At 41.6% G+C, this 27,347-nt stretch overlaps 1 protein-coding gene across 4 annotated transcripts in view; it reads left to right on the top strand.

The window, feature by feature from the left end:
* The window catches only part of OCA2 (OCA2 melanosomal transmembrane protein), a 153,793-nt gene that overhangs the window by 69,614 nt on the left and 56,832 nt on the right, over positions 1-27,347 (top strand). For all 4 annotated transcript variants that reach the window (XM_083501713.1, XM_083501711.1, XM_083501714.1 and 1 more), the window contains exons 14-18: positions 2,354-2,492; positions 7,258-7,390; positions 18,220-18,367; positions 19,021-19,078; positions 21,062-21,170. In XM_083501713.1, coding sequence (XP_083357839.1) covers positions 2,354-2,492; positions 7,258-7,390; positions 18,220-18,367; positions 19,021-19,078; positions 21,062-21,170 — 587 coding nt within the window. The remainder of the gene's footprint in view (positions 1-2,353; positions 2,493-7,257; positions 7,391-18,219; positions 18,368-19,020; positions 19,079-21,061; positions 21,171-27,347) is intronic.

Here is a 27,347-nt window from a genome sequence, read left to right as displayed (position 1 = left end):
CAACAAAGCAATGGTTGGGAGAAAACAGACCCAGGGAGGGATTTACCTGGAGACCTTCCAGAGAGAGATGAGTCATCATGTGACTCAGAGCATGGTGTGGGCAGCTACTTTTATTGACTCATGTGCTTGCCCCATTCATGCATAAAGGTGGAGGTGGAGGCTTGACCTTAGACTACCAGGCATTTGTATGTGTGATGGCAGCTGAACCCAACCTTATCTCTCCATGCTTTATTCTTTCAGACAGTTCTGCTTTATTCTTGCTTCAGTTCTGAAGTGCAGCCCCTTCAAAACTGAAGCAAAGTGCCTGCAATGATGAGTTTTCAGTTGTCCTCACCACTGCGTAATAAAAACTTGACTTCCACCCCTAGCTTTATTTGAGGACTGTTCCCATCACATATAGATGCACACCCTCAATATACTGACACTCCTTTCTCCTGCCTGCTGGCTTGTGAGTTTTCAGCTGGAAATTAGTCTTGAAGCCCAAACAAAAGTACCGTAATTGTACTTTTCCCTCTCTCTGATATTTTCTTAGGCAGAGCTCCACCTTTCAGCCCATAATGGTAGAATTGTCCCTGAGTAAAATAAATATTGCCAAGGTATTGGTTGTTTCAGATATGCTGCAAAATGTGGAAGTTGACTTAACTGGTAATAATTTATGTGCGCATATATTTTTCATATGCAGATGTCACGGCGACATGACTTTTTAATTTCCTTATCTGGAACCTCTCTCTCTCTCACACACACACACTGTTTTTAAACAAGCTCTGTTTCCTCCTCTCCCCTCTCTCACTGCTGTGTTAGTCATTCACTTTATTTTGTTGCTGTCTTCCTCAGACTTCTTCAGTCCAATTTTAAAATGGTATTCTAAGCTGCTATTACCATGGTGATGCAGCTTAGTAGAAAATTCTCCTGATTCCTTGACAATAAGGCTTTAGCCCTTTACCAGCGGTGCATGAAATATGATCTTATTTTCTTGTCACATTTTGTGGCAAACTCAGTACTTTGCAGGAGTTACCAAGATGAATCCCAATCCTATATACTAGGGGTGGACAACCTCAGGCCCAGGAGCCAGATGTGGCCCTTTAGGCATTTCTGTCTGGCCCCTGGGTTTGTCCCCAGTCAGTGTCCCTTTCCTGGGCCACACCAGTCACCATTCCTGCTCTACACCCTTCTCAAGTGCTTTTATGCACTTGGCAGGGCTAAGTGTCCTTAAACTATGTGACTGCGTCCTGTTTGCCTGGATGGATGTGTAGAGTAGAAACCTTTAGCTTTTTCTGTGGCTGGAATGTAGCTCCCATCAGTTGCTCTGTTATGTACTGAAGTTCTCACCCTGGGCCAGCAGGGGGATACTGTAGATAGTTTTCACTCAGGTCCGCATATGCAAATAAGAAATTGAAAGTGACGTTCAGTGATTGGATAGTTACAGAAAGTTGTTACTGTTGCTTTGTAGTTGAGCTCTATATAAGCAGATTGGCTGAACCCTTCAGCCCAGTTCTGTTCTGGCCTGTGAATAAACAAGAGCTGTCTGAAGAATCGCTGTGTCGTCTGATATGTTCACCCACAACTTAACACGCTCTGTTTACTTTTGCATTTGACCCCATCACATTTGCCTCTGGCCTCGCCTACCACTGGCTTGTGGCCTCTCTGCTGAAAAAGGGTCCTCACCCCTGTTATATACCAACCCATTCTCTAAGGGGGGGGGGCAGTCCTCCATATAGCTAGAACAGCACCATCCATGCACAAGGCAAGCTGGTTTGCAGAAATACAAACAAACACCAAACCAGTCCAGTTAGGCCTGAGCATGGAATACTGACTTGACTGTTGAGAGGAATACATGGGGCAGGTTTGGGAGGAAATGGAATGGACTGCCTCGGAAAAGTCATGGCTGGCTGGAACCCTGGAACAGGAGCGCTCCACTTCGCAACATTTTGTCACAGGGCCCGCTTGTGAATACTAGTCGTCTTGCTTTTGTCAATAGGAAAAGGGATTTAAGGAGAGGAAGTGGAGGAGCAACCCAAGCAAACTGCAAGCAGATCTGCATCTATTATAATTTCCGCTAGATTCCACTGTTTGAACTGTTTGTCTGTGCTTTGCAAATCAGGTCTGTACAAGAAAGCTGCAATCTAATATTCAGCAAAGTGAGAGGCTATTATGTGAATGCTCTTCTTATGATAAGAGCGAAAAATGATCTGCTCATTGGGGTGTGGGACACGATATTTATTTTTATCTATCACAAATACTAATGGGCTCTCTTTCTGGCGCATAGTTTGAGCTAGCTTTGGAAACATAAACCAGCGATTTTAGAAATCATATGAAAAGGATCAGATTGTATTTTTGATCTGTGTCTTTGCAGGTTATGTGAGGTGCTTAACCTAGATCCCAGGCATGTCCTGATTGCCGAAGTAATCTTCACAAACATTGGAGGGGCCTCTACAGCTATTGGGGACCCACCCAATGTGATTATTGTTTCAAAGCAGGAACTCAGGAACGAGGTATGTATTGCTGCCTATTGTGCAAATGGAAAATAAATACAGATGCTCTATTCAGCAGTGCTTATCTGTTCTTCCCACTGTGCTGAAAGATAAAAGACTGCACCTGTTCTGGCACAGAACCAGTTGTTATTCCCCCTCCCCCCAGACTGATGCTGTAAGGGATAATGTAAACCTGAGGAAAGAAAGAAAAACACCCCACACTAATTACATAATACATACGCATCTCATCTCTGATTAATATAAATTCTACTTTAGTATAAAGGCTGCAGTTCCATATACACACTTACCTGGAAGTAAGTTCTATTGAATTCACTGGAACTTACTTCTGAGTAGATACACATAGGCTTGCACTGTAAGTGATGGAAATTATGGGATTTGCAGCTGGGTAATTGGTTTGTTTGTGATTTTGCCATCCATTTAATCAGGCTTTTTAGTTGTGTTGACCATTCCCTTGTTTTCTCCCTTCTCCTTAATCTGGGCATGCACACACACACATACACACACACAGGGGGGGGGGGGGGAAGAGAGAGAGAGAGAGAGAGAGAGAGAGAGAGAGAGAGAGAGAGAGAGCATACAAATCCAAAACAACAAACAATTCCCCCCTTTCCCTTTGGAGAATTGAACAACAAATGACATTATGGATGCAGTATTGATATGGGAACAGTTAAATATATATATATATTCCTCAAACATTTTATACTTAATGTACAGAATACACTTTCCCCTTAAACATCAGATACTTTGTATGCATTCCATATGCATCTTCTGGTTTTTATAAACATAACAGTAGCTTTAATATATCACCAGTATAATAACTTCTGGTTTGTTGCATTTGCATAGAGATGCACTTTTATTGTCATGTCATGAACACGGATAGAGGGATTTGTTGCTGTCCTGGGATTTCCCCTTCTCTTTCTTTCCCACAGTTGAGCTTTGTATGACTTGTGAAATGTTAAGACTCGTCTCATTTGCTTGAGGATATCACCTTCTTTTAACATTTAAAACATGACTTTTGAAGACTAGTGACTCCCCAAAATATCTCAACTTGATGTCATTTATACTTGAAAAAGGTCTATCGTGGTCGTGGACATTTTTATTGGCTAATGAAGCATCTTCCAGTGTTATCCTCAGCTTGCACTGACACTGTGTGAACAACATGGTGGATAATGGCTGCTTACCCGGTCACAGGGTGGGCAGCAGACGTGGTCCATCATATCAAATTCCTTCCTCTTAGGAGCAATGCCAGGGCTAGGCAGTCAGCGGTTAGGGAATTCCCAGGCCAGCCACTGGAGATTGGCAGGCTTTCCTGCCATCTATTATTTGAATCCTGGCCAATCTGGCTGGACTATGTGGGTGGGGCTTGGGACCCGATAAAGGCTGGCTGCACTGACCCCCAGTGACACAGTGCATTAATTTAATACAACCCCAACTGGTTTTGAGGGGAGTCACTTCTCTATGTATGTGTGGCACATGAATATATATACAGTGGTACCTTGGGTTAAGTACTTAATTCGTTTCAGAGGTCCGTTCTTAACCTGAAACTGTTCTTAACCTGAAGCAGCACTTTAGCTAATGGGGCCTCCCGTTGCCGCCGTGCCGCCGGAGCACAATTTCTGTTCTCATCCTGAAGCAAAGTTCTTAACCTGAAGCACTATTTCTGGGTTAGCGGAGTCTGTAACCTGAAGCGTATGTAACCTGAGGTACCACTGTATATACTTCTCCTGGAGATCCTGATTGCTCCAAGGTGATACTTTCCAGAAATACATTGGTTTCTCGCTCTGTGTGTGTTTTTTAAAATGTTTTCCTCAGACAGATGAAATACAGTCTTCAGGTCTAGATTTTTAAACATTGGAAATGGAAATCTGAAAAGCAGCTTATTGCCTCAAACAGAAATAAAATAATACAAAAGCTGTATTTTATGTTAGGCATCGGTTTACTGTGCTTGATAGATCTCTTTCTCTCCTTTATAGACTTCATCTCTTGCTCTGCTCAAAGACTGTTTGAATGCATTTAGACTTGCCACAATTTGTTCATTAAAAACACAGAGATAAGGATGTACTTTGTAGAAAAATGCAAGTGAACTAAAATGGGAAATATTTCCCAGCAGTGATTAATAGCCCTTCACTCCCACTCTGCAAAGGAATAAAAATTATTGGTCCCATATTTACATAACAGAAGAGGTGTATTTCTTGTTCTCTTTATTTCTTCATTGTTTAGATGGGGAATATGCATTAACAATAAGTCTATCAGCTTGATTTTCTAGAGTCAGCAATGGCGGCTTACCCAGTCACAGAGGTGGGCAGCTATTGTGGCCCGCGTGGGTCCCTCAACCCCCTATGGGAGCAATGTCAGGGGGCTAGGCGGCCAGTCATGGGTAATTCCGTGGCCGGCCACTGTGCATTGTTGGCCTTGCCCGCCACAGGCATATTTTGAATCCTGGCCAATCCGGCTGGGCCATGTTTTAAGATTCTGGAAGCAGGGACTTCTAGAACACAGTTGCCCTGACATTCCAAGCCAATCAAGGATGACATACTATGACAATATTTTACTTAGTTAGAGAGCCATTTAAAATACAAGCTATCCAGATTCCTGGGAGAATAAAATGTTTTGACCTGACCATGCCCAAACTGCAATCCAGTGTGCACCAGCCCAGCCAACATTAACCAGATGGGGGTGTAAGATCTGTCTTCAGTGTTGTTGTGTGGCACCCAATTGGGCAGATGCCAGGACCTCTGCTGTAAAAGTTTTCAGGTTATGAAAAGGATTATCACATTCTTTTGTTTCTCACCTTCATTTAGCATTAAGAGCTGTAAGAGACCCTGTGTAGGTAAAATAAATAAATAAATAAAAAATTAAATGGTGACATCGAGTACCTGGTAGTCCTCTGTATATGGCTCTGGGCTGCATATGTCTTGGAAAACCACAAGTCTATTATTTATTTATTTCAACATCTTCTCAAAGGAGCTCAAGGTGATGTACTACATTTTTCAATGTAGTATTGGAATGCTGCACAGTTTATTTCTGTAACACTTTAAAACATTTCCCCAGGAATCTTAGGTTAAAAAGTTGCCCGGTTTAATTATTTTTTAAAAAAACACACACACAACCAAATGTTTTTATTTTTGTGGCGCAGGATTGACTTCCTTTGTACCCATAAATTTTCAACATTTGTGACTTTGAGGCTTCAGAGATTATAACAATTTCCTATATTAGCTTTATACAGCCTGAGAGGTCATAAACTAGTAGACCATAAAGTAAAAATGTTGCCTAAAGTTTCAGAGCACCCCCCCCCCGATAACTCCATAAAGTTTTCTGAAACCTTTTAAAGCTTAAACTCTGTTATTTCTTTTTTAAAATGTTCTTGTCTTGAGTAGTCTTGTCTTGCTTGTCATGATTTCCATTTTCGCAAAAAGCAACGACTATGATTTTTAGCTCATTTCGATACGTTTCCTTTTCAAATTAAGCATATTTCTGGAACATTTCCAGTTCTGTTCCACATGGAAGCAAGAACGTTTTCCTAATATAAGCAGCCACCTCTATATAGCTGAAGGACTGTCATACACAAGATGGGATTATCTTACTTATCTTATGTATGTAGTATATGGCTCTTGAAGTAATTGTGGGAAGAGTGTGTTACGAAATCTTGGCAGATACTCCTTTCTTAGGTGATGTAAAGGGAAGCACTGACTTCAGAGAATGCTGGATGCTTGAAATCGTGTAACACATCTTAATCAGCAAGAGATTCACGTGCCAGCAAGAGTTCAAAAGTTTAATTTAGTGCTACATGAATGAGACTTTGCTGGGTGAGTCTTCCCTTCTGCTGGTGCAGCCCCAAGATGATCAGAAGCTTCTGCCTCTAGGGATGGAAAAGAAATTCAGTTCAGCATGCATTTAAAGATGAATGCAACAGACTCACACTTTCTGAAAGCTGATCGAAAACACAAAAAGGAGGGAAATGAATTAATTATAAATTATATATTTATTTGAAGTTAGTCATTTTAGTCAAAAATAAGTGTTACAATCAGAACATCCACCTTTGACTCGTAGGCGTGGGCCAGAAACCACTTGTCAAAAAATTATTTAGCTGAGATTCCTGCATTGCAGGGGGTTGGACTAGATGACCCTTGGGGTCCTTTCCAACTCTACAATTCTATGATTCTGTGATTAATCATTACTACCTTCACCCCTTTCACCATGCAATGAAGAGCTATTTAGGTCGGAAAACAGGATAAGAAACATAATAATAAATGTTAATTGCTACCACCATCACCTCGATAAAACAGAGTTCACTGGAATACCATGTTTGATTATTGCAATAAAATAAAATAAAATAAATTCCAGCATCCTTTCTGGTCACATCCACACCATACATATAAAGCATGTTTAATGTACATGGCTTTCCCCCAAAGAATGCTGGGAGCTGTAGTTTGTTAAGGCTCCTAGGTATTGTAGCTCTGTGAGGGTTAGACTACAGTGCCCAAAATTCTTTGGAGGACGCCATGAATGTTTTAAGTGGTATAAATGTACTTCAAATGTATGGGGTTTATGTCAGTGGAAATTTGCTGAGCATACACCTAACTTCTCAACTGAAATCAAGGTGCTAAACGTAGTGCTATATTTTTGCTGAATTGTATTGCCAAGTACAGAAGGAGACCTGCACTGTTCTGCTAAGAAGACACTACAATAATATTCAGTGCCGTTTTATGTATCGCATTGAGAGTTGCTGTAATTGATTCTACTTCAATTATATATCTTTTATTCCCAGGGAGTGGACTTTGCAGGATTTACAGGGCACATGTTTGTTGGGATTTGCCTCGTGCTTCTTGTCTCCATTCCTTTCCTAAGACTTCTCTACTGGAACAAAAAGCTATACAACAAAGAGCCAAGTGAAATTGTTGGTGAGTTTGAGCTTCAGATTATATATTGGGGAAGGGGAATAGATGCAATAACCAAACAAACTCATAACACCCTTGTGTTTTTAATTGTATGAAAATGGCTGCTGCCAAGTCCCTTTCCCTCTTTGTTATACAGTGGTGCCCCGCAAGACGAATGCCTCGCAAGACGAAAAACCTGCTATACGAAAGGCTTTTCCGTTTTTCGATGCGCTTCGCAAGACGAATTTCCCTATGGGCTTGCTTCGCAAGACAAAAACGTCTTGCAAGTCTTGCATTTTTTTTCGCTTTCCCCCCTTTTTCTAAGCCGCTAAGCCGCTAATAGCCTTTTAGCCGCTAAGCTGCTAAGCCGCTAATAGCCGCTAAACCGCTAATAGCGCTAATCCGCTAATCCGCTAATAGGGTTGCTTCGCAAGACGAAAAAAACCGCTAGATGAAGAGACTTGCGGAACGGATTATTTTCGTCTTGCGAGGCACCACTGTACTAATGGACCATTGCTTGTTTTCTTAAGCCCTCAAGCCATTATTTCCCCTTCTTACATCAGAGATTTGCTGCTGCAGAGAGCACTTGGTGCAAAGTGTATCAGATATAATGAATCAGGGTCTTGGGAATTGGACCTGTTCCAGTCTATTTTGTTAAATTTATGTGATGCTTAATAGAGTTCTAAGCAGTTTATAAAATACAAAGCTAGTTATACGAACATTAAAATATGAACATTCAGAATTAATCCCACGTAGAATTCTTTCTGTCATAGGCTGTGGGTCTCTTCAACAACAACCAGATTGAAGAAAGACTTCATGAAAGGCCATTAAGCCTTTTTAATATAAGGCTGAGAATCTCTAGCTGAGATTCTTTCATTGCAGGGAGTTGAGACTAGATGACTTTCGGGCTCCTTTCCAACACAACAGAGTGGCTGGCTAATAATAATAATAATAATAATAATAATAATAATAATAATAATAATTCCAACTCTAGGTTGTAGAAAACATCTTTTCCAGTCAATACCTTCAGATCTTTTCTAACTTAAAAATTCTGGCTATTTCACTGCAAGTTTTAAAAAATGCATTTAATAGGTAAATACCATTCCCCCCGTGTATAAGACTAGGGTTTTCCCCTTAAAAATGTCAAAAATTAGGGGGCGTCGTATACATGGGGCCATCTCCCCTCATTTTCTTAAATCTGAGTCCCCCAAAATAGGGGGCATCTTATACACGGGGGTATCTTATAGACGGAAAAGTACGGCAAACTTTAAAAGCTGGCAAATCCCTAGAGCCCAGTTCACACAATTGCAGATCTTTAAATACTGTACTGTACATTGAGTGGAACAAGGGGCTAATGATGCCCCTCCCCCACATATAAGGATGGAATATGTGATGTAGTTATATATGCATACATCCGGCAAAAAAATAATAGATTTCTGTGGTCCTCGTAAACCTTTCATAAGGATTGTGGGGATTAGTTGTACATACCCATTGATGGGTATGTAATATGCACAGGAGTTTAGTGCCTTAACGCGATTGGGGGCCACTCTTATTTGATTATAGGTTTTGAGGTTTTCTTCTTAGAGGTTTTTCACTGCTTTAAGGTTTGTTTGTTTACAATTTTGTGAAATAAACAATTTTTTTTGATTAAATGGTATTGTAAAATGACTGGTAAAGGTAAAGGGACCCCTGACCATTAGGTCCAGTCGTGGCCGACTCTGGGGTTCATCTCGCTTTATTGGCCGGGGGAGCCAGCGTACAGCTTCCAGGTCATGTGGCCAGAATGACTAAGCTGCTTCTGGCGAACCAGAGCAGCGCATGGAAACACTGTTTACCTTCCCGCCGGAGCGGTCCCTATTTATCTACTTGCACTTTGACGTGCTTTCGAATTGCTAGGTTGGCAGGAGCAGGGACCAAGCAACAGGAGCTCACCCCGTCGCGGGGATTCGAACTGCCGACCTTCTGATCAGCAAGTGCTAGGCTCTGTGGTTTAAGGATGAGCAAATCTGCCAATTTTGGTTTCTCTCAGTTTCTTGTTTTCCCCCAACATTAAATTCAGTCCTCCGCATTTCCACATCAGTATGCATTTTTAATAGAAAACTCCTCATCATTTTAGTGCGAATTTCTCTGAATATACACATTTTTGTATGTTATATATTACAATATGCACATTTTTGCAAAGCAAATTTCCCTAATAGAGTTCATATTTGCACGTTAGATTTATTAATATATGCATACTTTGGTATACACATTTTCGTACACCTGACTTGCAATTTGGCATTAACAGTGTGAATTTCAAAAGATGCCTGTGTTATTGTTTGTGTATTGTTTCGGAAAGCGCAAATTTGACAGGCTTGCCTTTCAATGCAAACTGAATTTAATTCCGTCTCCAGTGGCTAGCATAGATTTTGACACACGTGCAGCCTTCATATCTGATTTTCCATATGCAAATTTTGCACTGGGGATCTGTACCCGAGTACAAGGCATTGTAAGAAACGACATTCATTTAATTGGTAATGAGACACAAGGCTAAAATCCCAAGGCATTTACTTGGAAGCAAGTCCCCCTGGAAACAAAGGGAGGGTTGAACTCTTCCTCAAGCTTGGGTTATTTATTGAAAAACAGAAAAGAAATGGAAGGACATGCTGTTGTTTAAAAATAGCATAATCATCCATACAAAAATGGTATATTTAACTAGCCAAAATTCTGCTGCCCTTGAAGAAAGAAGCATATTCAGTCTCAAATTAGACTTGTCATCTGTGGTACTCTGCCGCCTACTATAGTCAGATTCAGCAGTTCTCGTAATTAGCAAGCGATCTTCTTTTCCCCCTATAATCAGCAACAAGCTACATCATGATGGAGCCAATCAGTACCTGCTCAATAAAAGCAAATACTAAAGTACTAGTTCTATTAACATTTTCTGTAAAATGGGATGGGAGAGGTGATCAAAGAACATTTCATTAAAAGGGAGCTGGGGCAATTTGGCTTCAGAGAAGTAACAGAATGTCTGCAAGATGTTTTAATGGGTCTTTTTGATCTCTAATTGCTGTGGTTTTGCGATAACCTTCAATAGATTGTTTGAAGCAGCTGTTTCAATCAGCTTGGTGTCTGCTATGTTGCCCTCTGATTACCAATCAAACAAGCACTGAATGGTATATATAAAGAACCAGTTTACTGTTCTCTGCTGCTTTGATTTCCTTCCTTGTCATATCCTTTTGAGTACTGCGTGTTGCTATTCAGCTGCTTAAATTAGAAAGGATTCACAAGACTGATCTTTCCCACTGTAATGAGACTACTTGCACTCTGTAGGGATGTTCATATGTGTTGCAGACTTTTCTTTTTTAATTAACTGTTTATTGAAGGCTTTTCAAGTTTTGACAGAGTATAGAATCATAGAATCGTGGAGTTGGAAGGGACACCAAGGGTCTTTTGTACACTTGACTTACAATTTGGCATTAACAGTGTGAATTTCAAAAGATGCCTGTGTTATTGTTTGTGTATTGTTTCAGAAAGTGCAAATTTGAAAGGCTTGCCTTTCAGTACAAACTGTGTTAGTGTGGTGTAGTGGTAGACTTGTAATCTGGTGAACTGGGTTCGCGTCTCCGCTCCTCCACATGCAGTTGCTGGGTGACCTTGGGCTAGTCATACTTCTCTGAAGTCTCTCAGCCCCACTCACCTCACCGAGTGTTTGTTGTGGGGGAGGAAGGGAAAGGAGAATGTTAGCTGCTTTGAGACTCCTTCGGGTAGTGATAAAGCGGGATGTCATATCCAAATCCAAACTCTTCTTCTAGTACAACCCCCTGCAATGCAGGAAGCTTAACTAACGCATCAGATTGCCACCGAACCTCTGCTTAAAAACCTCCAAGGAAGGAGAGTCCACAACTTCCCAAGTCCACAACTTCCACCGTCAAACAGCTCTTACTGTCAGAAAGTTCTTCCTGATGTTTAGTTGGAATCTCCTTTCTTGTAGTTTGAAGCCATTGGTTTGAGTCCTACCCTCCAGAGCAGGAGAAAACAAGCTTCCATGTGACAGCCCTTGAGATATCTGAAGATAGCTATCAATATCTCCTCTCAGTCTCCTCTTTTCCAGGCTAAGCATATCCAGCTCCTTCAACCATTCTTCATAAGGCTTGGTTTCCAGACCCTTGATCATCTTGGTTACCCTCTGCACACGTTCCAGCTTGTCAACATCCTTCTTAAATTGCGGTGCCCATAATTGGACACAGTATTCCAAGTGTGGTCTGACCAAGGCAGAATAGAATGGTACAATTGCTTTCCTTGATCTGGGCACAAGGCTTCTGTTGATGCAGCCTAGAATAGCATTAGCTTTTTGTTTGTTTGCTGCTGCTTCTGCATCACATTGTTGACTCGTGTTAAGCTTGTGGCCCCTAAGACCCCCCAGTACTCCATGCTTGCCCCACCTTTGCAGCAAATTGACTGCATTTCCACAGCTGCCTTTCCCCTCTTGTCCTAATCCAACAATTTTATTTATAGGGTTTTGTACCTGGTAGGCCACCTGCATGCAGATGGTCACTGGTTCAGTTCCTGGCATCTTCAGATAGGGCTGGAGACCCACCACCAGTCAATATAGATCAGGGTGGGGAACATCCTTTGGCCAGTGGGCCAGATCCTTACCCCTGCTACCCCTTGTGCATCGAGAGGCCCACCTGTCAACCATCTGATGTAACAATGACACCAGGACTTCAAAGCACCACCCAAGACATGCCAAGAGCTCTGAGCATTGCTTTGAAGCGTCGCTGATCAGCAGGGTTGAAATCACTACCTGTCAGATGACTGGTGGTGAATTCAAGCCTGCTTTGTTCAGTAGATCTGATGCATAAATCAAGTTCCCCATGGGGAACGACGATGCAATTTAGAATTGAATGAAACCAATACTTAACACAGCACCAAAAATACAGTTTAAAGCAGAGAGTAAGAATATATAGTACCTAATGGGACATGCTCCCTCAAGAACTGAGTCTCAGACAGAGCGGCAGTGCTGCTTCTGCATTAGATGTAGCAAAACAGCTAAAAGGGGAAGCGGGTTCCGCAGCAGTAGGAGGAGAGGGAGATGGCGGCAATGGTAGCAACCTGCCACCTTGTGCAATGCCAGGTCTTGTGCCAACCCTGGTTCCAGTGCCAGGGATCAGTGTTTAAAGGGTGCTAGCATATACTTAATATACATGCAGGCATGTCTGGCTATAAATACAGATCAGGCATCGAGGTATTTTGGGAGCTGAAACAGGTGGAACTAAAAGAAACTAAAGGGACCTCTAATATTTTAAAACAGACAAGTGATTGGTGGTGGTGGTGAGAAGGGTTTGTATTGTTACAAGTTTGTATTGGCCCCTGAGAGATGATGATTGGGCACTGTTTGTGCTGCAGAACATATGGCAACTCGGTTGAAATTAATGAGCTTCAAATAAATGCTCTGATTTCCCCACTGAACGTTCTTGTTTGCTCAGCTGAAGGCTGCAGCTTTGCAATCATCTCGAAATCTGAGGATCTGGCACTACTGCAGTTCACAGTCTCTTTTAACTCCCCCCCCCCCCACATCCTTCAGCTGCTTTAGTGAGCTGATAATGATGGGTACATCTCTTTTCCTGTGATGTTTCCAAATTCCACCAGGGATACATAGCCGCCTTTTGAAAAAAAAATAACAACTTCTCTTTTGCAAGAGGACAACTGAGCAGCTATAGAGATCCTTCAGGTTTCATCCTAATTCTGTCATGGATGAAAAATAATTTGACATGGTTGGGGTACAGGGAAATTCACTGGATAATGAGAGGGAACAGGCTTTACGCGAAGCCTGCCCTGTGCTTCTAGGTTCTCTCAGATTCTTCCAGAGATGTAGAAGCTGCCCCCTTCACCTGCAAAATGACCCTTCTGCTGACCAGCATAGTGGAGAGAGTAGAAATATAAGTTGTGAATCCATTCCTTGTGTTTCTGGTGTAAACTTTTGCAGGAGGAATTTAAATTAGAGAGCCAGCGTGGTGTAGTGGTTAAGAGCGGTGGACTCGTAATCTGGGGAACCAGGTTCGCGTCTCCGCTCCGCCACATGCAGCTGCCGGGTGACCTTGGGCTAGTCACACTTCTCTGAAGTCTCTCAGCCCCACTCACCTCACAGAGTGTTTGTTGTGGGGGAGGAAGGGAAAGGAGAATGTTAGCCGCTTTGAGACTCCTTTGGGTAGTGATAAAACGGGATATCAAATCCAAACTCCTCCTCCTCCTCCTCCTCCTCCTCCTCTTCTTCTTCTTCTTCTTCTTCTTCTTCTTCTTCTTCTTCTTCTTCTTCTTGATACAGAGAAAGGTCATACACATCAGCATGCCAGGATGATGTTAACTTTCTTTCTTCAGACACTGTGAAGAATGGGGGTCTGTGACACTAATCCAGGGCTGAGGAAGATGTGCCCCTCCCAATGTCACTGGGTTCCAGCTCCTATTATCCCTGACTGTTGGTCATGCTGGGCTAGGGTTGATGGGAGATGAAGTTCAAGATAGGCATTGGACAGGGACATTGTGATTGTGTTCTGGATTGTAGATTTTGAAAAGAGAGTTGGACTAGAACAGTCTTTCCCAAAGTGGCCAACCCCCCCGGGGGGGCACTGGGATGATCCAGGGAGCAGTAGTAGCCTCGGACGCATTGAATAATAATAAGGGGGTGGGGGTGGAAGCATAAAGAAGAGAAGAAAATTTTGAAAAACCATTTGTACATGCATGGGTGCAGCTGCCCCCCTCCCGATCAGTAAAAATACTTAGCTAACTGAGGTTCTGCCCCCCTAACAAAAATCCTGGCTACACCCATATGTATATGTATCATCTGTTGTGTAATGGCATTTACTGGCAGGTTGGGCACCATTTTGGGATGGCAACACCTCTCCTGGACCTGGCAGTCGTGCTGGAGGAAAGGGCTTTTTCTGGGCTTGAGTGAACCCCTTTTAGCTTCACCTAGGGCTGGGAAGTGGATCACAGCTTGTCCACTTGGCCAATGGCAGGTGAGCTGTGGTGCTGGCCCCACCCCCAGGGCAGATCAGACTGATCCGGCAGGTTTTTAATCCCAGTCCCTAGTCCACCTCCTTGTCTATTTTATAATTTCAAGCTTCAAGGTGTCTTCTTTACAACAACATCTTTCTTCACTACGTTGTAGGATGTACGTAGAAATATAGAAACATAAAATAACGGAAGTTTGTCACTGCATCTTTCTGTTTGTTTGCTTAAAGAAAGTAGATTTCCAGGGGAGCGCTGATTAATTCCCCCCCCCCCTGAAAAGTGGGTGGAAGGCCAAATAAGTTTGGGATCCTCTGGACTAGAGGATCCCAGGTTCCTTCCAAGTCGATCATCCTGATTCTGTTCAACACATACATCCCTGTATTTGTGTTTCCACTATAATTAATTTCATTAATGTTATTTATATCCCAAAGAAATGTCAATATTAACAAGGTATAGTTACACTAAAAGCATTAAGTGAATTATCAATTTCTCAAGATATTACTGAAATGATTTTCGAACTCTCCTTCTGAGAGCAGTTCCACACTTCATAATAGGCTATTGGCTATTGTGTATATCAATTGCAGACAGCTGGTTGCATCAATCATTCTATACCTGACCCCATCAGTTTTAATTGTGATTTTTTTAAAAAAGAAAGAAAGCAGAGTGAAAAATGTATATGTGCTTCTGAAACGAGTATAATGAATTGCGGAGAGATTTCTTTTTCTCTGGACAGTTGGCAAAGTGTAAGCTTATCCTTTAATGAAAAATGTTGGCTAACTTGATTTTGGAAATGTTGTTGACCTAGAAGCCTGACACTCTGAGTTACGGTGTCTTCGTAGGGAGTAAATGGAAATTGTTTTGATAGATTTCAAAGCTGATGCAATTTTCTCAGCAACAAATTACATTGTCAGGACTTTAGTTGAGTGAAGAGCAGTAATTTGTGATTTTGAACTTGCTCTTCTGACGATGTAAAAGGACATTAAATATACAATACTATTGTGAATAGAAGTGATTGGTAGGTAAATAGGTGGTGAAGCAGTCTGCTTTTTCTTTTATCCACAGATATTTCCTGGCTGAGGTAAATATTCAGTGGCAGTAGGGATTAGGTACATAATAGGCATGCCTTCAAACATGAATGGACAACGGATATTGTATTACTGATACTATATTGGAGTTTTATAACCAAACAATGGAAAATTATGTATACAGTGGAACCTCGGTTGCTGAACGTAATCCATTTTGGAAGACCATTCGACTTCTGTAATGTTAGACAAACGAGGCGCAATTGCTGGCCGGCAATTGCAATGGAGAAAATGGAGAAATGTGCCTTGGAAGCCGTTCAATTTCTGAGGCGCGTTTGAAAACAGAAGCATTCACTTCCGGGTTGTTGGCATTCAACTTCTGAAGCGTTTGACGACTGAGGTTCCACTGTAGTGCATTAAGTTAGGATGGGGAACCTACCATATGTTGTCAAAGTCCAGCTCCCATTATCCCTGACTATAGACCATGTTAGCTGAGGCAGATGAGAGTTGGAGTCCCACAACATCCTCAGTCCTGAATGAAAGTGCTGCCCACAGCTATATGGGAGACTATGGGGAAAGGCTGGCAGCAGTTACAATTCTTTGTAATGTCCCCCCTTTTCTCATTAGAAACATTTAATCCCATAAAGTCTAGAAATGTGACATATTCCTATATTTGGCCATGGTAAATCCAGAGTCCCCCACAGGCATCCTTTTTATTGTGCTTTCATGATGATGCTATTGGAGCGGTTATATGTGATCTTGCTTCCAAATGCTGTTTGTGCAGGAGAAGTTTTGAAGCAGTCACATCTCTTGATTCCCAATCAGTGTTTATCCCATACCTTCCTGCTGAAATCCTGCAGCTTAGCTTAGAATACTGGAATTGTACCTCAGAAGGCCCATGCCTAGACATTGAAGGGGTGGGATTTTGAAACAGGTGTTTCCTTTTCAGCAGGCAGATTTATATGGGAAGAGCTGCATGCATGTGCGAAACCATTTTTACAGGTCAAAACCAGTGTCTTGAATTGTGCTGGAAACCAGCACTGCTTGCTTAGTAATAATAGTGGGTCTATTGATTCAGGAGACAAGCTGCAACTCCTTTTTTTCCAGCTAGTTGGTAATAATCCCATCAAATTGAGGATTTTATTTTTAAAAATCCCATTCCTGTTTTAGAACATATCTGGAAATTCTCTGCAATATGTGAAGAACACATTGAAGGGCTTCATGCCAGACAAGTTAATATGACAAGGGTGCCTTGAAGGCAGAAAGCTTGAAAAATCACTGGCAGAATACATACAGACTATTTATAAAAGACCTTATCTATCACAGCTTCTAACATAAAGATAATTAGCCACAGGTTTTTTTTAAATAAAAAAGGATCCATTTATGTATTCGGTAGTTTTGCAGATTCTAACAGTGGAATACTATACATGTCTATTCAGAAGTTAGCTTCACTTAGTTCAGTGGTACTTACTTTCAGATAATAGGACAGCATCTTAAAAGTCGTAGCTGAGGCAATTTTTTTTAAAAAAAATATACACAACCCAAGTCTAACGCTTATATGCGACCTTATTATATTGACAATGGCATTATATTTGATTAACCAAGGATAGATCTGTGTTAGACTAAACTGCACATTAATCTTTTATACATTGGAATGATCAGGTGCTGGGAGAAAGACGGGGATTTAAATGTTGAATAAGATTTCGGAGTCTCAGTGCTCTCTTGGTAAAGTAATTACACAAGTTGACATAGCTAAGAATAATGGTTCCATGAATATTTAACCTATCTGAGATTATGAATTAAGTATACCTATGAGCAAAATGCCTGTCAGAGCATATTAGTGCTGAAAATGCTCTAAACCAGCTTCAAAATTTTCCTAGATGTACATTTGAATTTCTGTATATGCGATCCCTTGAAATGGACCCCAGTGTTTGGCAACTGAGTGCAGAACACCCTTATAAAATGGTTTATAGACACAGTGGGGAATGGCAGCCTGTATTTCTCCTTTGTCTGAAAGGTGCTGTGAACCTCTAGGCAATCAACTAGTCTGTACTGGATGAACTGCTCTCTGCCCTACCACGTGATATATAACGCCAAAGCCTTGGTTGTGTATAGAAAGTGAGAGTGAACCAAACCACTTTACCGTGGCCTTACTGACATACAGTGGTACCTCGGGTTAAGAACTTAATTCGTTCCTGAGGTCCGTTCTTAACCTGAAACTGTTCTTGACCTGAAGCACCTCTTTAGCCACGCCGCCGGAGCACGATTTCTGTTCTCATCCTGAAGCAAAGTTCTTAACCCGAGGTACTATTTCTGGGTTAGCAGAGTCTGTAACCTGAAGCGTCTGTAACCTGAAGCATATGTAACCCGAGATACCACTGTATATTATTGATATAACAATTTGCGTTCACACGGGGAAGTAAGAAGGCAAGACACAAGGGCTGGGTGGATTCAGCCACATTTTTAAAACTTAACATAAGGTCTGCAGAAGGGAACTTAGGTGTAGGATGGTAAATTGCACATAACAAACTGGGCGAGCTAACCCTATCAAGGGAAAGAGGCAATGTGTCATCTACCACTTCCTCTAAGACCCACCCTTTCAGGTGAGTAGGAAGGTCTTACTGCTTCACTCCTCCTCTGCTGAGTGCAACTCTGGATCTGACCCCTGATGCATAAATCTTTCAATGAACGATGTTAGCCACTATACAATTTTGCTTTAGAAGCTTCACTTTTTAACCCAGGATACCGTGTGTGTGTGCCATCAGCTATTTTGCTGTGATTTAATATGTTGTGTCTTCACTTTGAGCTAAATAATTATATTCTTGCCCCCCACCCCCTTAGAGCTGAAACATGAAATCCACGTTTGGAGACTGACAGCACAGAGGATTAACCCTGCCAGCAGAGAAGAAACAGCTGTAAAGTGCCTCCTAATGCAAAAAGTTCTTACTCTGGAGATTTTGCTGAGGAAAAAGCTGAAAACGTTCCACAGGTAGGGTCCATGACACTTAACGCGACATTTTACAAAAGGTCACTGAGCTCATGGGAGGTCATGCGTAGCAACCTGGTTTAGACATGCAATATCTTGCATATAAAAAAAAGTAAGGCTGTTGTCACAGTCTCCCCTTCCTCTGTTTTCTCCTTTGCCAAAAATTAGATTGTAATTTCCCCTGGGGAGGAGACCTGTCCCCTTGTACTTTGTGAAGTGCCATGCACATTGATGGCACTAAACACATAAAGCATCATTATTTAATGATAATGGTGATGATAAAAATCATTATCATGCTTTGATTATTTTTTTATAATTGGCTGCAAATTGGCAACATTACCACTTTTAAGCAAATCTCATTTCTCTTATCCTTTACATGTATAACTTATGAATACACAGATTTTCCAAGACCAGCTTGAGTCTCCATTAAGGGCTCCTTCTCTCTCTTTGGAAGAAAACAGATGCAGTTAACAGACCCTGGAAACTTCACATTACAACACCCTTTGTAACAAAATGATCTAGGGCTGAGCACTAATAAAGAGACTCAGATTAATTTTGATATGATTTTGCTAAGCATAAGTGGGTACAGAATTGCAACAGCAGTTCTACAAGAGCTCTCCCATCCATATGAATCTCTCTGTGGATTTTTATTTCAGACAAATCTCACAAGAAGATAAAAACTGGGAAACAAATATCCAGGAGCTCCAAAAAAAGGTAATGTATTGCTTTCATACCATTGCAAAACATTGCCCACCATATTCTATTACATTCATTTTACTATAACACTGTGTGCCTTTCAGTGCACAAATTGCTACAGTCCATAACTTCCAAACAACTGGTTTTATGTAGTTTAGGTTGGACTTCATGTATGAAGCCAGATAGGAACATAAATCTTCTGTTCGGAAATCTACCATGATCCTCCGCTTTCAGGGTTTAGAAGTATCGCCATGTAGAAATAAAAATGTGAACTTTTGACTTGCTCCTTACAGAAAAAACAAATGTCACAGAACAAAGATGACTTGGAACAGTACTTAAACTACCTTGGTTTGATAAAGGGATCCTCCAGACTATCAGTATTTTACTGGAGGGATGCAAGTGCCTACCTAGGTTGATTGATGTGCCTGGGTGAAACAAATCCACTGTAAAAAAAAGGAAACTGACTTTTTATGGTTTGGAAAGTAATGCAAGAGGCAAACGCAGCCGGCTTATATCTGCAAGTGATGGACTGGAGTGAAGACTTCAGCACTCTGGTCTGCTGCTCCAGCTCCACCCACCCACCTGCCCCTGATCGGGAAGTTCAGATATTTGGTTTAGGCTGGCTATCTTGCCATGCACAGCAGTTGACCAGGGATGGATATAATAGCTGGCTGCAAGTATAGTCTTTCACCCACCAGGGGGGATTAGGGGAAGCCCTGTGACAGGCTGCAACTGCCTGTCCAGGTTCTCCTCCTCCTCCTTCTTCTGCGATCACTTGTAGCCGAGTAAGATTGCCTTCCATAAACACGGTTTTAACAATGAGTCCGTAAGTGACTGTGGAGGCCAATTCTGGACCCACACATCCTTCCACAGTGGGGACATTGATTCCTGGGCGGGAGTTGATCACTGTGTGGATTTGCGAAGTGTGCCTTCCTCTTAGCACGTTTCTCCCTTGTGTCCTGAGTTCGAGTGTCTTCAAAGCCCATGACACCTTTGGTAAAGGCTGTTCTCCAACTGGAGCGCTCTCAGGCCAGTGTTTCCCAGTTGTCAGTGTTTATACCACATTTTTAAAGATTTGCCTTGAGTCAGTCTTTAAACCTCTTTTGTTGACCACCAGCATTACGCTTTCCATTTTTAAGTTCGGAATAGAGTAGTTGCTTTGAAGACGATAATCAGGCATCCGCACAACATGACCAGTCCAACGAAGTTGATGTTGAAGAATCATTGCTTCAAGACTGGTGATCTTTGCTTCATCTAGTACACTGATATTAGTTTGCAATATTAGTTTGCTGATTGTTGTATAACCTCTCCACAAACTAATCAGAATAAATGTTCAATGAAGAGTGGACATCATATGGCATGTACGCAGCCCAAGTCTACACTGTACACTGCTCAGGTGTAGGTTAGCCATATGTGAGTTTGTGAGTTTCACACTGTTTCCTAGACAAGAAGTTGGAAACTGTAATGAGTGAAGTGATCCTGAGAATGGGATGAAATAGTAAGGGCTATAAAGAAACAGGAAAAGACTGATGCTAGGAACAGAGCCCACTGGGGCACACAATCCGAGCCTATCAAGGTATCAAGTATTTATGTTGGAAATTGCATTCCAGCCTTACTGCTCCCGTTATAAGGAGAAACAAATTTAATAAACACGTTTACTTCCAGGCCCTGTAACTGATAAGACATAAAGCTTCCTTTTATTTGTGTAACTAAGATGAAACTGCACCTTAGGGTCGCTGCATCTGCCTCTATACTGTTCCTTAGACTGTAAACAGAGTTGTTCTGAAAAACGTGTTAACATTTGTGGAAACAAGACACAGTTCCTTTCTAAATTTAAGATATTGTTTCACACCTCAGGCATTTCCTCTCTCACTTTAATGGATTAGACTGTATTGTTGTTAAAAACTGTATTTCAAATAATATATATTTAAAGCATGCTGATATATCTGAAGGGTGGTGCTTCTTGTTGATACGGTTTCTGTATTTTCTGCTTTCCTACAGCACAGAATAACAGACAAGGTGCTTCTCATCAAATGCCTGACTGTTTTGGGAGTTGTTATCCTCATGTTCTTTCTCAATTCGTTTGTTCCAGGGATTCACCTGGACCTTGGTAAGCTCAGCTCCTCTTCTTTCATTGTTGGGAATAGAAAAGGCTGCATTTGAACATGGAGTGTTTCATGCAGCTTTTTGCAGAGGTCTATCTTTACCATGCAGTCTAAAGGCCTGTACAGATATTTCATTTTTTTGAACAACAATGGCATATTTGTAACTCTGCACTCATGATGGCTTCCCTCCAGATACCTCCGCTTTTGTTGCTGGGAACTCAGAGAGCACGCAACTGAAGATTGCTTGTGAAATGCAAACCCCTTCCCAACACTGCCTTGTTGCTCCTTTAAAAGAGACCCCCCCCCAAAAAAAGAGAGGGGCGTTGGGAAAATTGGTAGAATCTGCAGTTCTATGAATGCTTAACCTGAATGTAAACCCCGTTAATTAGTGTGACTTCCACAGCAACATGCAATAGCACTGGGTTTCAGGCATTTACCGGTATATAGAATTTTAGAAGGTTTAAAGTGCTTCATGTACTAGATGCTTCATAGTAGATCGGGGAATGCATTGCCCAGTGTAATTTCTGTCTTCTAAAAATGGCAGGGGAGTGAATACCCTATCCTTTCCCTATATGCTGCAGAGCCAAATCCAGGCTGCTATTAGCTGAAGTGTGGAAAACAAGCAGATTGAATAGTTGTTTGTATGTTTTCCTCTCTGTAGCTAATAGTAGCTTAGGGAGAAGGATTTGGATCGGGGCCATGGCACAGGATGGATGGATGGGCTTAGACTCATCTCCCTATACAAGGGATCCAAGGGAGCTTCTGCCACTGCTTTTAGGAGAAGAACATTATATTGGGAGGCACAAGTCTTTGGTCTGTTTTTCCTGGAAATCTTTCCAACGGAAAAGATTGTGGCCATCATGCCCCATGGAACAACACAGCCTATGTGTGAACTGATTCTTATTATACAGCAGCATAGTAGGTAACAAAAGTATATGAAACTAATGGAAAACAAATATCCTGATATGCTGTCTAGCTGTGTATTTCTCTAATTCTCTTATCTATAGCGATAGGCACTTTGAGTAAAGACCTTCATTTAATACCAACTTTCTACACAGTGCCTTCGTTATCTTGCTTTTACATGGCTCAGACTGTTATTTTTTTTATTGCTTACAGGAACTGGGGGGATAATCAAACTTTGATCAAATATTTTCTTTTAGTACAGCCAATACAACAAATCATTTGAATTTCAGAAGAAGCGGTTTAATGGCCTGAGAAGTACATGGGTGCCTGGGGAAACAGTGAAATGGAGGAGCCTGGAAAAGAATCATAATCTTGTTCAGGATTGGTGCCTTCCTCCAAAAGAAGTTCTGTGCACTTAGAAATACCTACGGGGTGTTGTTTGTTTGTTTGTTTTGCATGGGTGGGAAATCTCAGGCCAGGCAACAAATGTGGAGCTCAAGGCCTCTCTGTCTGGAAATCACCCTAGGCAACACCTCTCCCCAGGCCAGAGCCCTCCCTGGCTGACTGAAATGTGCCATTGAACTCCAATAATGCCTCTTGCTTGTGCCTGGAAGGAGTATAGAAGGTTTTCTTGTGTGAATGTGTACTACCCTACTGTATAAAGGTAAAACATACATTTGTTGCTCCACCCAATTTGGTCTGTAGAACCTACCCACCGCTGCCACATGCCCCTTGGCAGATAGCCCAGAAGGGAATGTGATATTCAGGATGAAGAAGGTTCCTCACCCCTGCTCTAGCAGAATGGTCATTTTTGCTCTGTCAAGTAGGTAATCAAGCCTGTGAGAATGTTGTAGGCCTTTGAGTTGCCTCGCCCAATGTTCTTGTTAAACCACTAAAACAGGGTAAAACAGTCTGAGCATGTTCTGCAGTTTGATCTGTTAGAAAGGCCTATTTCTCACTATTTTGGCAGGTGCCCTGGACATTCTTAAACAAGCACAGCTTGCCGGGGGGGACGGGGACAGACGGGACACATACCATAAGGTTCATGACATTCCTTTTTGAAATCCATACAGATTTCTGGTTTCTGTGTGCTAAGTTGGGCTATTTCAGCTGCTGAATTTCACATTTCCTAACTCAGAAATCTGAATCTCAGCTGTTTATAAATGTTTGCTTCAAATATAAAATCAAATGTCACGGCCCTGAAATCCAAACCAGAGAAGAACCAAAATCCTCATTGATCTTTCCTGTTAGGTTGTCTCCTAAAATGGAGCTTTGTATTTTGAAAATGGAAGCCACAGATACAAAGGTCACTATTGGGTAGGCTCATCATAGAAGTCTCTCATAGTACTGATGGATGTTGACGTAGCAGAGAACTGGATGGGAGGCTACAATAGCTTAGTTAAGGTGCATCTCCCTCCCAAATGGTTGATTAACATGGTGAGTATTCCCTGTAAAAATATCTCACAGCATTCTGGGTGTTCTGGGCAATTTTGGTTATTCATTAATGGCTTTCTGGTATTAAGTCTGAACCAGCTGTGCAGTGACATGAGAGTATTGCTTCTGGTGCCACTAGATCCGGTCAGCACAATTTGTCACCCATCATGCTAAATGCAGTCCACTGGGGCTTGATAAGACCTGCTGAGATTTCTGCCTGTCTTTGACTGTAAAAATAAGGAGGATGTGAATGACTTGTTATGTCTGACAAGCTACTCTTAGCTTGCTGCGTTGTGCGGACCGAATCTAGATCATATGGATTGTCCCAGTTTCTCATTTTATTTGGCTGGTGCTGGGTTACTGAAAGTGACATGTTAACACATATCCCTTCCAGCTTGCAAACCGCCTACAGTCATTTTATCTTTGGCATTTGAAGTGTAATTTTAGGTCTGAACCATAACTCATACACATCATTAGAAATCTCTTCATCTCAGATGGCATACAACTGAATGTCTGGTTTTCACGGTTTAAAAGCATTTTGTCTGATATAACTTGTAGTGATAAGAAAGTTATTTCTATAGTGTTTGATTTGTAGTGGTTTGAGCTGGAGGTTTTGCACATGCAAATAATTGTGTAGTGTACAGAAATTAAGTGATGGGCATGCACATCTAAACTTATTGACAGTGGAAACAGAAAGGCGTTTTTAACCTATTATATTGGTTGTGCTGGAAGACAGTGTCAATGCAACTCTAGGCGTGTTTACTCAGAAGTAAGCCCCACTGTGTTATATAGGGTTTACTCTTAAAAAAATTACAGTCTCAGAATTGTGGACTTGACATTAAGGTGGTAGAGTGACATGAATGATGGTGGAAAAGTAGGAATTCTTGAGGAATTTGCTCTTTGTGAATTCTGAAGGTAACATGTTGACTACCACTGATGTACATAAGCACGTGTTTATAAACTGCCATTGGAACCTTTCTTATTTGGGTTGCATTTTAAATATGTGCCTTCAGCACTGCAATATGTCTTTATTTTACTTAATCTGACATCCAATTCTTCAGCAAAATGTATTATTGCCACAGCATTCAACTAGAATTGCATTGTACCACTCTGATTAGAAGGCCCCCTGTTTTATTGTTATTCCTTTCTGTAAACTGATTGGTATATTTATCGACTAATTTGCATAATATATAAGAATTTTGGGGAGGGGGAATACATCAGAGAAATTAACCACCCTAATTGCAAAGGGCAGCAACAGAACCCCCTCAGGCAGCACTCCCAGTTCCTTAAACAAATGACATTGAAATGCATTATGTAAATTGCCAGGGAAATTGCATCTTAAAACACAAACAAATGACACCTGAGGAAGTGGCAGGATTTGCACATGTAATTCCTCTTTATTTCTCTGTCCCTTGATGTTTAGGTAGTCATGCAGGATTGCTGGCTTTAGCAGTGACTTCCATGGTTAAATGAATGAACATAACAGGCTGGTAGCTGAGTAGCCATGTGTGACCCTTGCCTGGAGTACTGTCTAGGAGTGATAAAATGTTTACATTACTCTGGGGTGTCTCATACGCTCAAACTGAAATTACTTCTGAAGTTTTAAAATGTGGTGTAGCGAGAGCTGTAGCAGTGCTTGTCTTGCTTAAAATTAGCTCCTTGCTGGAATCCATATTTTGTGATACTGTTTGTTCCCTGCATTGAGTTGCTTGTAAGATAGAGTAGGCGTATACTTTTTATTATTATTATAATAATAAAAAATATGCTTGTGGCTGTGAATTCTCACCAGAAGCAGCACATAGGTGATTGGGGACAACTGCTCACCATCTCCTCTCCCTGCTGTGGGGAGAAATCCTGCAGCACTTTTCACATTTTTTTCCAGGTTCCCTGAAAAAGGTGAAAGAATCAGGATTGGTGCCTCCCCTCCTCCTGCATATCACAGGGTGTCAGGAACAGAACAAAAATCAAATGGAGGACGTAGGACCTCACTGCAAGCCCTATCATGGATGGGAACAGGTAGAGTCAGGGCACCCTGGTGGAAAACCTGAGTTCACAATCCATGATGACCCCACTCAGGAGACTTGCAGAACGAGGGCGCCTGATGCCTCCTGACTAAACTCTTCTCCCTAGTTTTGCTACCCCTTACAGCTCAATAGTAGAGATAGGAATATAGGGAACTGCCTTCTACTAAATAAAACCTGGACTTGGGACCTTCTACATGCAGAGTAGATCCTCCACTGCTGAACTATGGCCCAGCCTCAAATGGAAACAAGTCTGAGCTGAAGATTGGTGGCATGATAACTTCGCAGCAGCATCCATCCTATTTCAGAGTCCTTCTTGGAAGGAGGCTGGAGAAACCCAGCCAGATGGGCGGGGTGCAGTTGTTGTTGTTGTTGTTGTTGTTGTTGTTGTTGTTGTTGTTGTCATCTTAAGTTTGGTGAGAATCAAGATCTCACTAAGGTACAAGGATGGTGTGGCAGCCAGACTGATTTCAAAATCTGGCCATTGTGACTTGGAAGCTGCTGGTGCTATAATCAGGTCCTGGTTTCTAGTTCTAATAACCTCCTGGACAGCATCCCTTCTGTTTGGGCCTTGGCCCTGTAGGCTTCTGACTCTTGATAATCTAATTGGTGCTGCTGGACAGCTCCGCTGCTGTTCAGCTCTTCAGTTGTAAAAATAAATAAATGAAAAAACTTCCTGGCTCAGCTGATCTGCTTCCCTTGCCTAGATTGTAGACTGAAACAGATCATGGAAATGAGGGAGCATCTTTCTCTTTTTTAAAGCACCTGTGCAGAGTAAAAATATTGCTATCATTCTGCTATTGCTGGCAGATTAAAACAACAACTTTGATGGCTTAATTGTGTGTATGCGCACACATGCACACAAACACGATAAGACCATTAAGGTTGTGATTTGAACCTGCATGTTACATGATTCTTTGATATAAACCAGGCCTCTGGTTTAGAGCTTTGTGTAGCAGAATTGTGTTCTCTGGAACTGGGATGGGAGCCATTAAGTCTAGATGAACCATATTGCTAAATATACAGTAGAGTTAATGTGGCAGCTGATCTGGTCATTACCATCTGGTCTAAGAGGAAGGTGGCGGGGTTGTGTGGGTGGGAGCGAGAGCCAGAGCATTCATGTTACCCTCTTACTCCCTGAGCTATGTGAGGTTTTGTTGTACTGCCACAGGCTGAGCCAATGTTGTGACTGCTGTCTCCACATGACAAACTCAGGCTGGATCAGATTTTGTTGCACTTGCTCTAACATGTTCAGGCTCAGCTGAGTGCAGAAATCCAATCTGTGATGAATTAGGCTCAAACTGGACATGATGCTAAATGTGTCATTGGCAACCATCTCAGTTTTTATAGGTACATAAAATTAATAACACATATGGGAGGCAATTTTCACTGGGGACACAGCACATAGAAAGGGGAGTTTTACCCCTCTCCTCCCCAGTCAACAACAACAACAACAAAATTCCCTAGCAAGAATCTTCAAAGAACAAGACCATCTATGTATAAAAAAATAAGAAAAAGGCACCATACTGGTGAAATGGGAACAGACCTACCAGGCAATCTGTTGAGGTAGATTTTCTTCTCTCTCTCTTTTTGCTTTTTAATCTTTTATGTTCTACATTATAACTGGTTTTCTCATTACCTTTTCCATGCGATAAGTTGATTGAGAAGTGTTGAGACTGTAAAAATGAAATTACGTGAAATAATTGATTTTAGAAAGTAAACAAAGAAATTCCCCAGTGCTCAAAAGAACAGCTTTCTCTTATCACATGGCATGAAAACAGGATTTGTTTTCATTCAGGGGAAAGTACAAAATGTTGCTCGAGT

Source organism: Podarcis liolepis (assembly GCF_965112155.1).
Source record: "Podarcis liolepis genome assembly, chromosome: 4".
Lineage (NCBI taxonomy): Eukaryota > Metazoa > Chordata > Lepidosauria > Squamata > Lacertidae > Podarcis > Podarcis liolepis.
The sequence above is the reverse complement of the archived record's forward strand: the minus strand, read 5'-3'. Positions and strand labels throughout refer to the sequence as shown.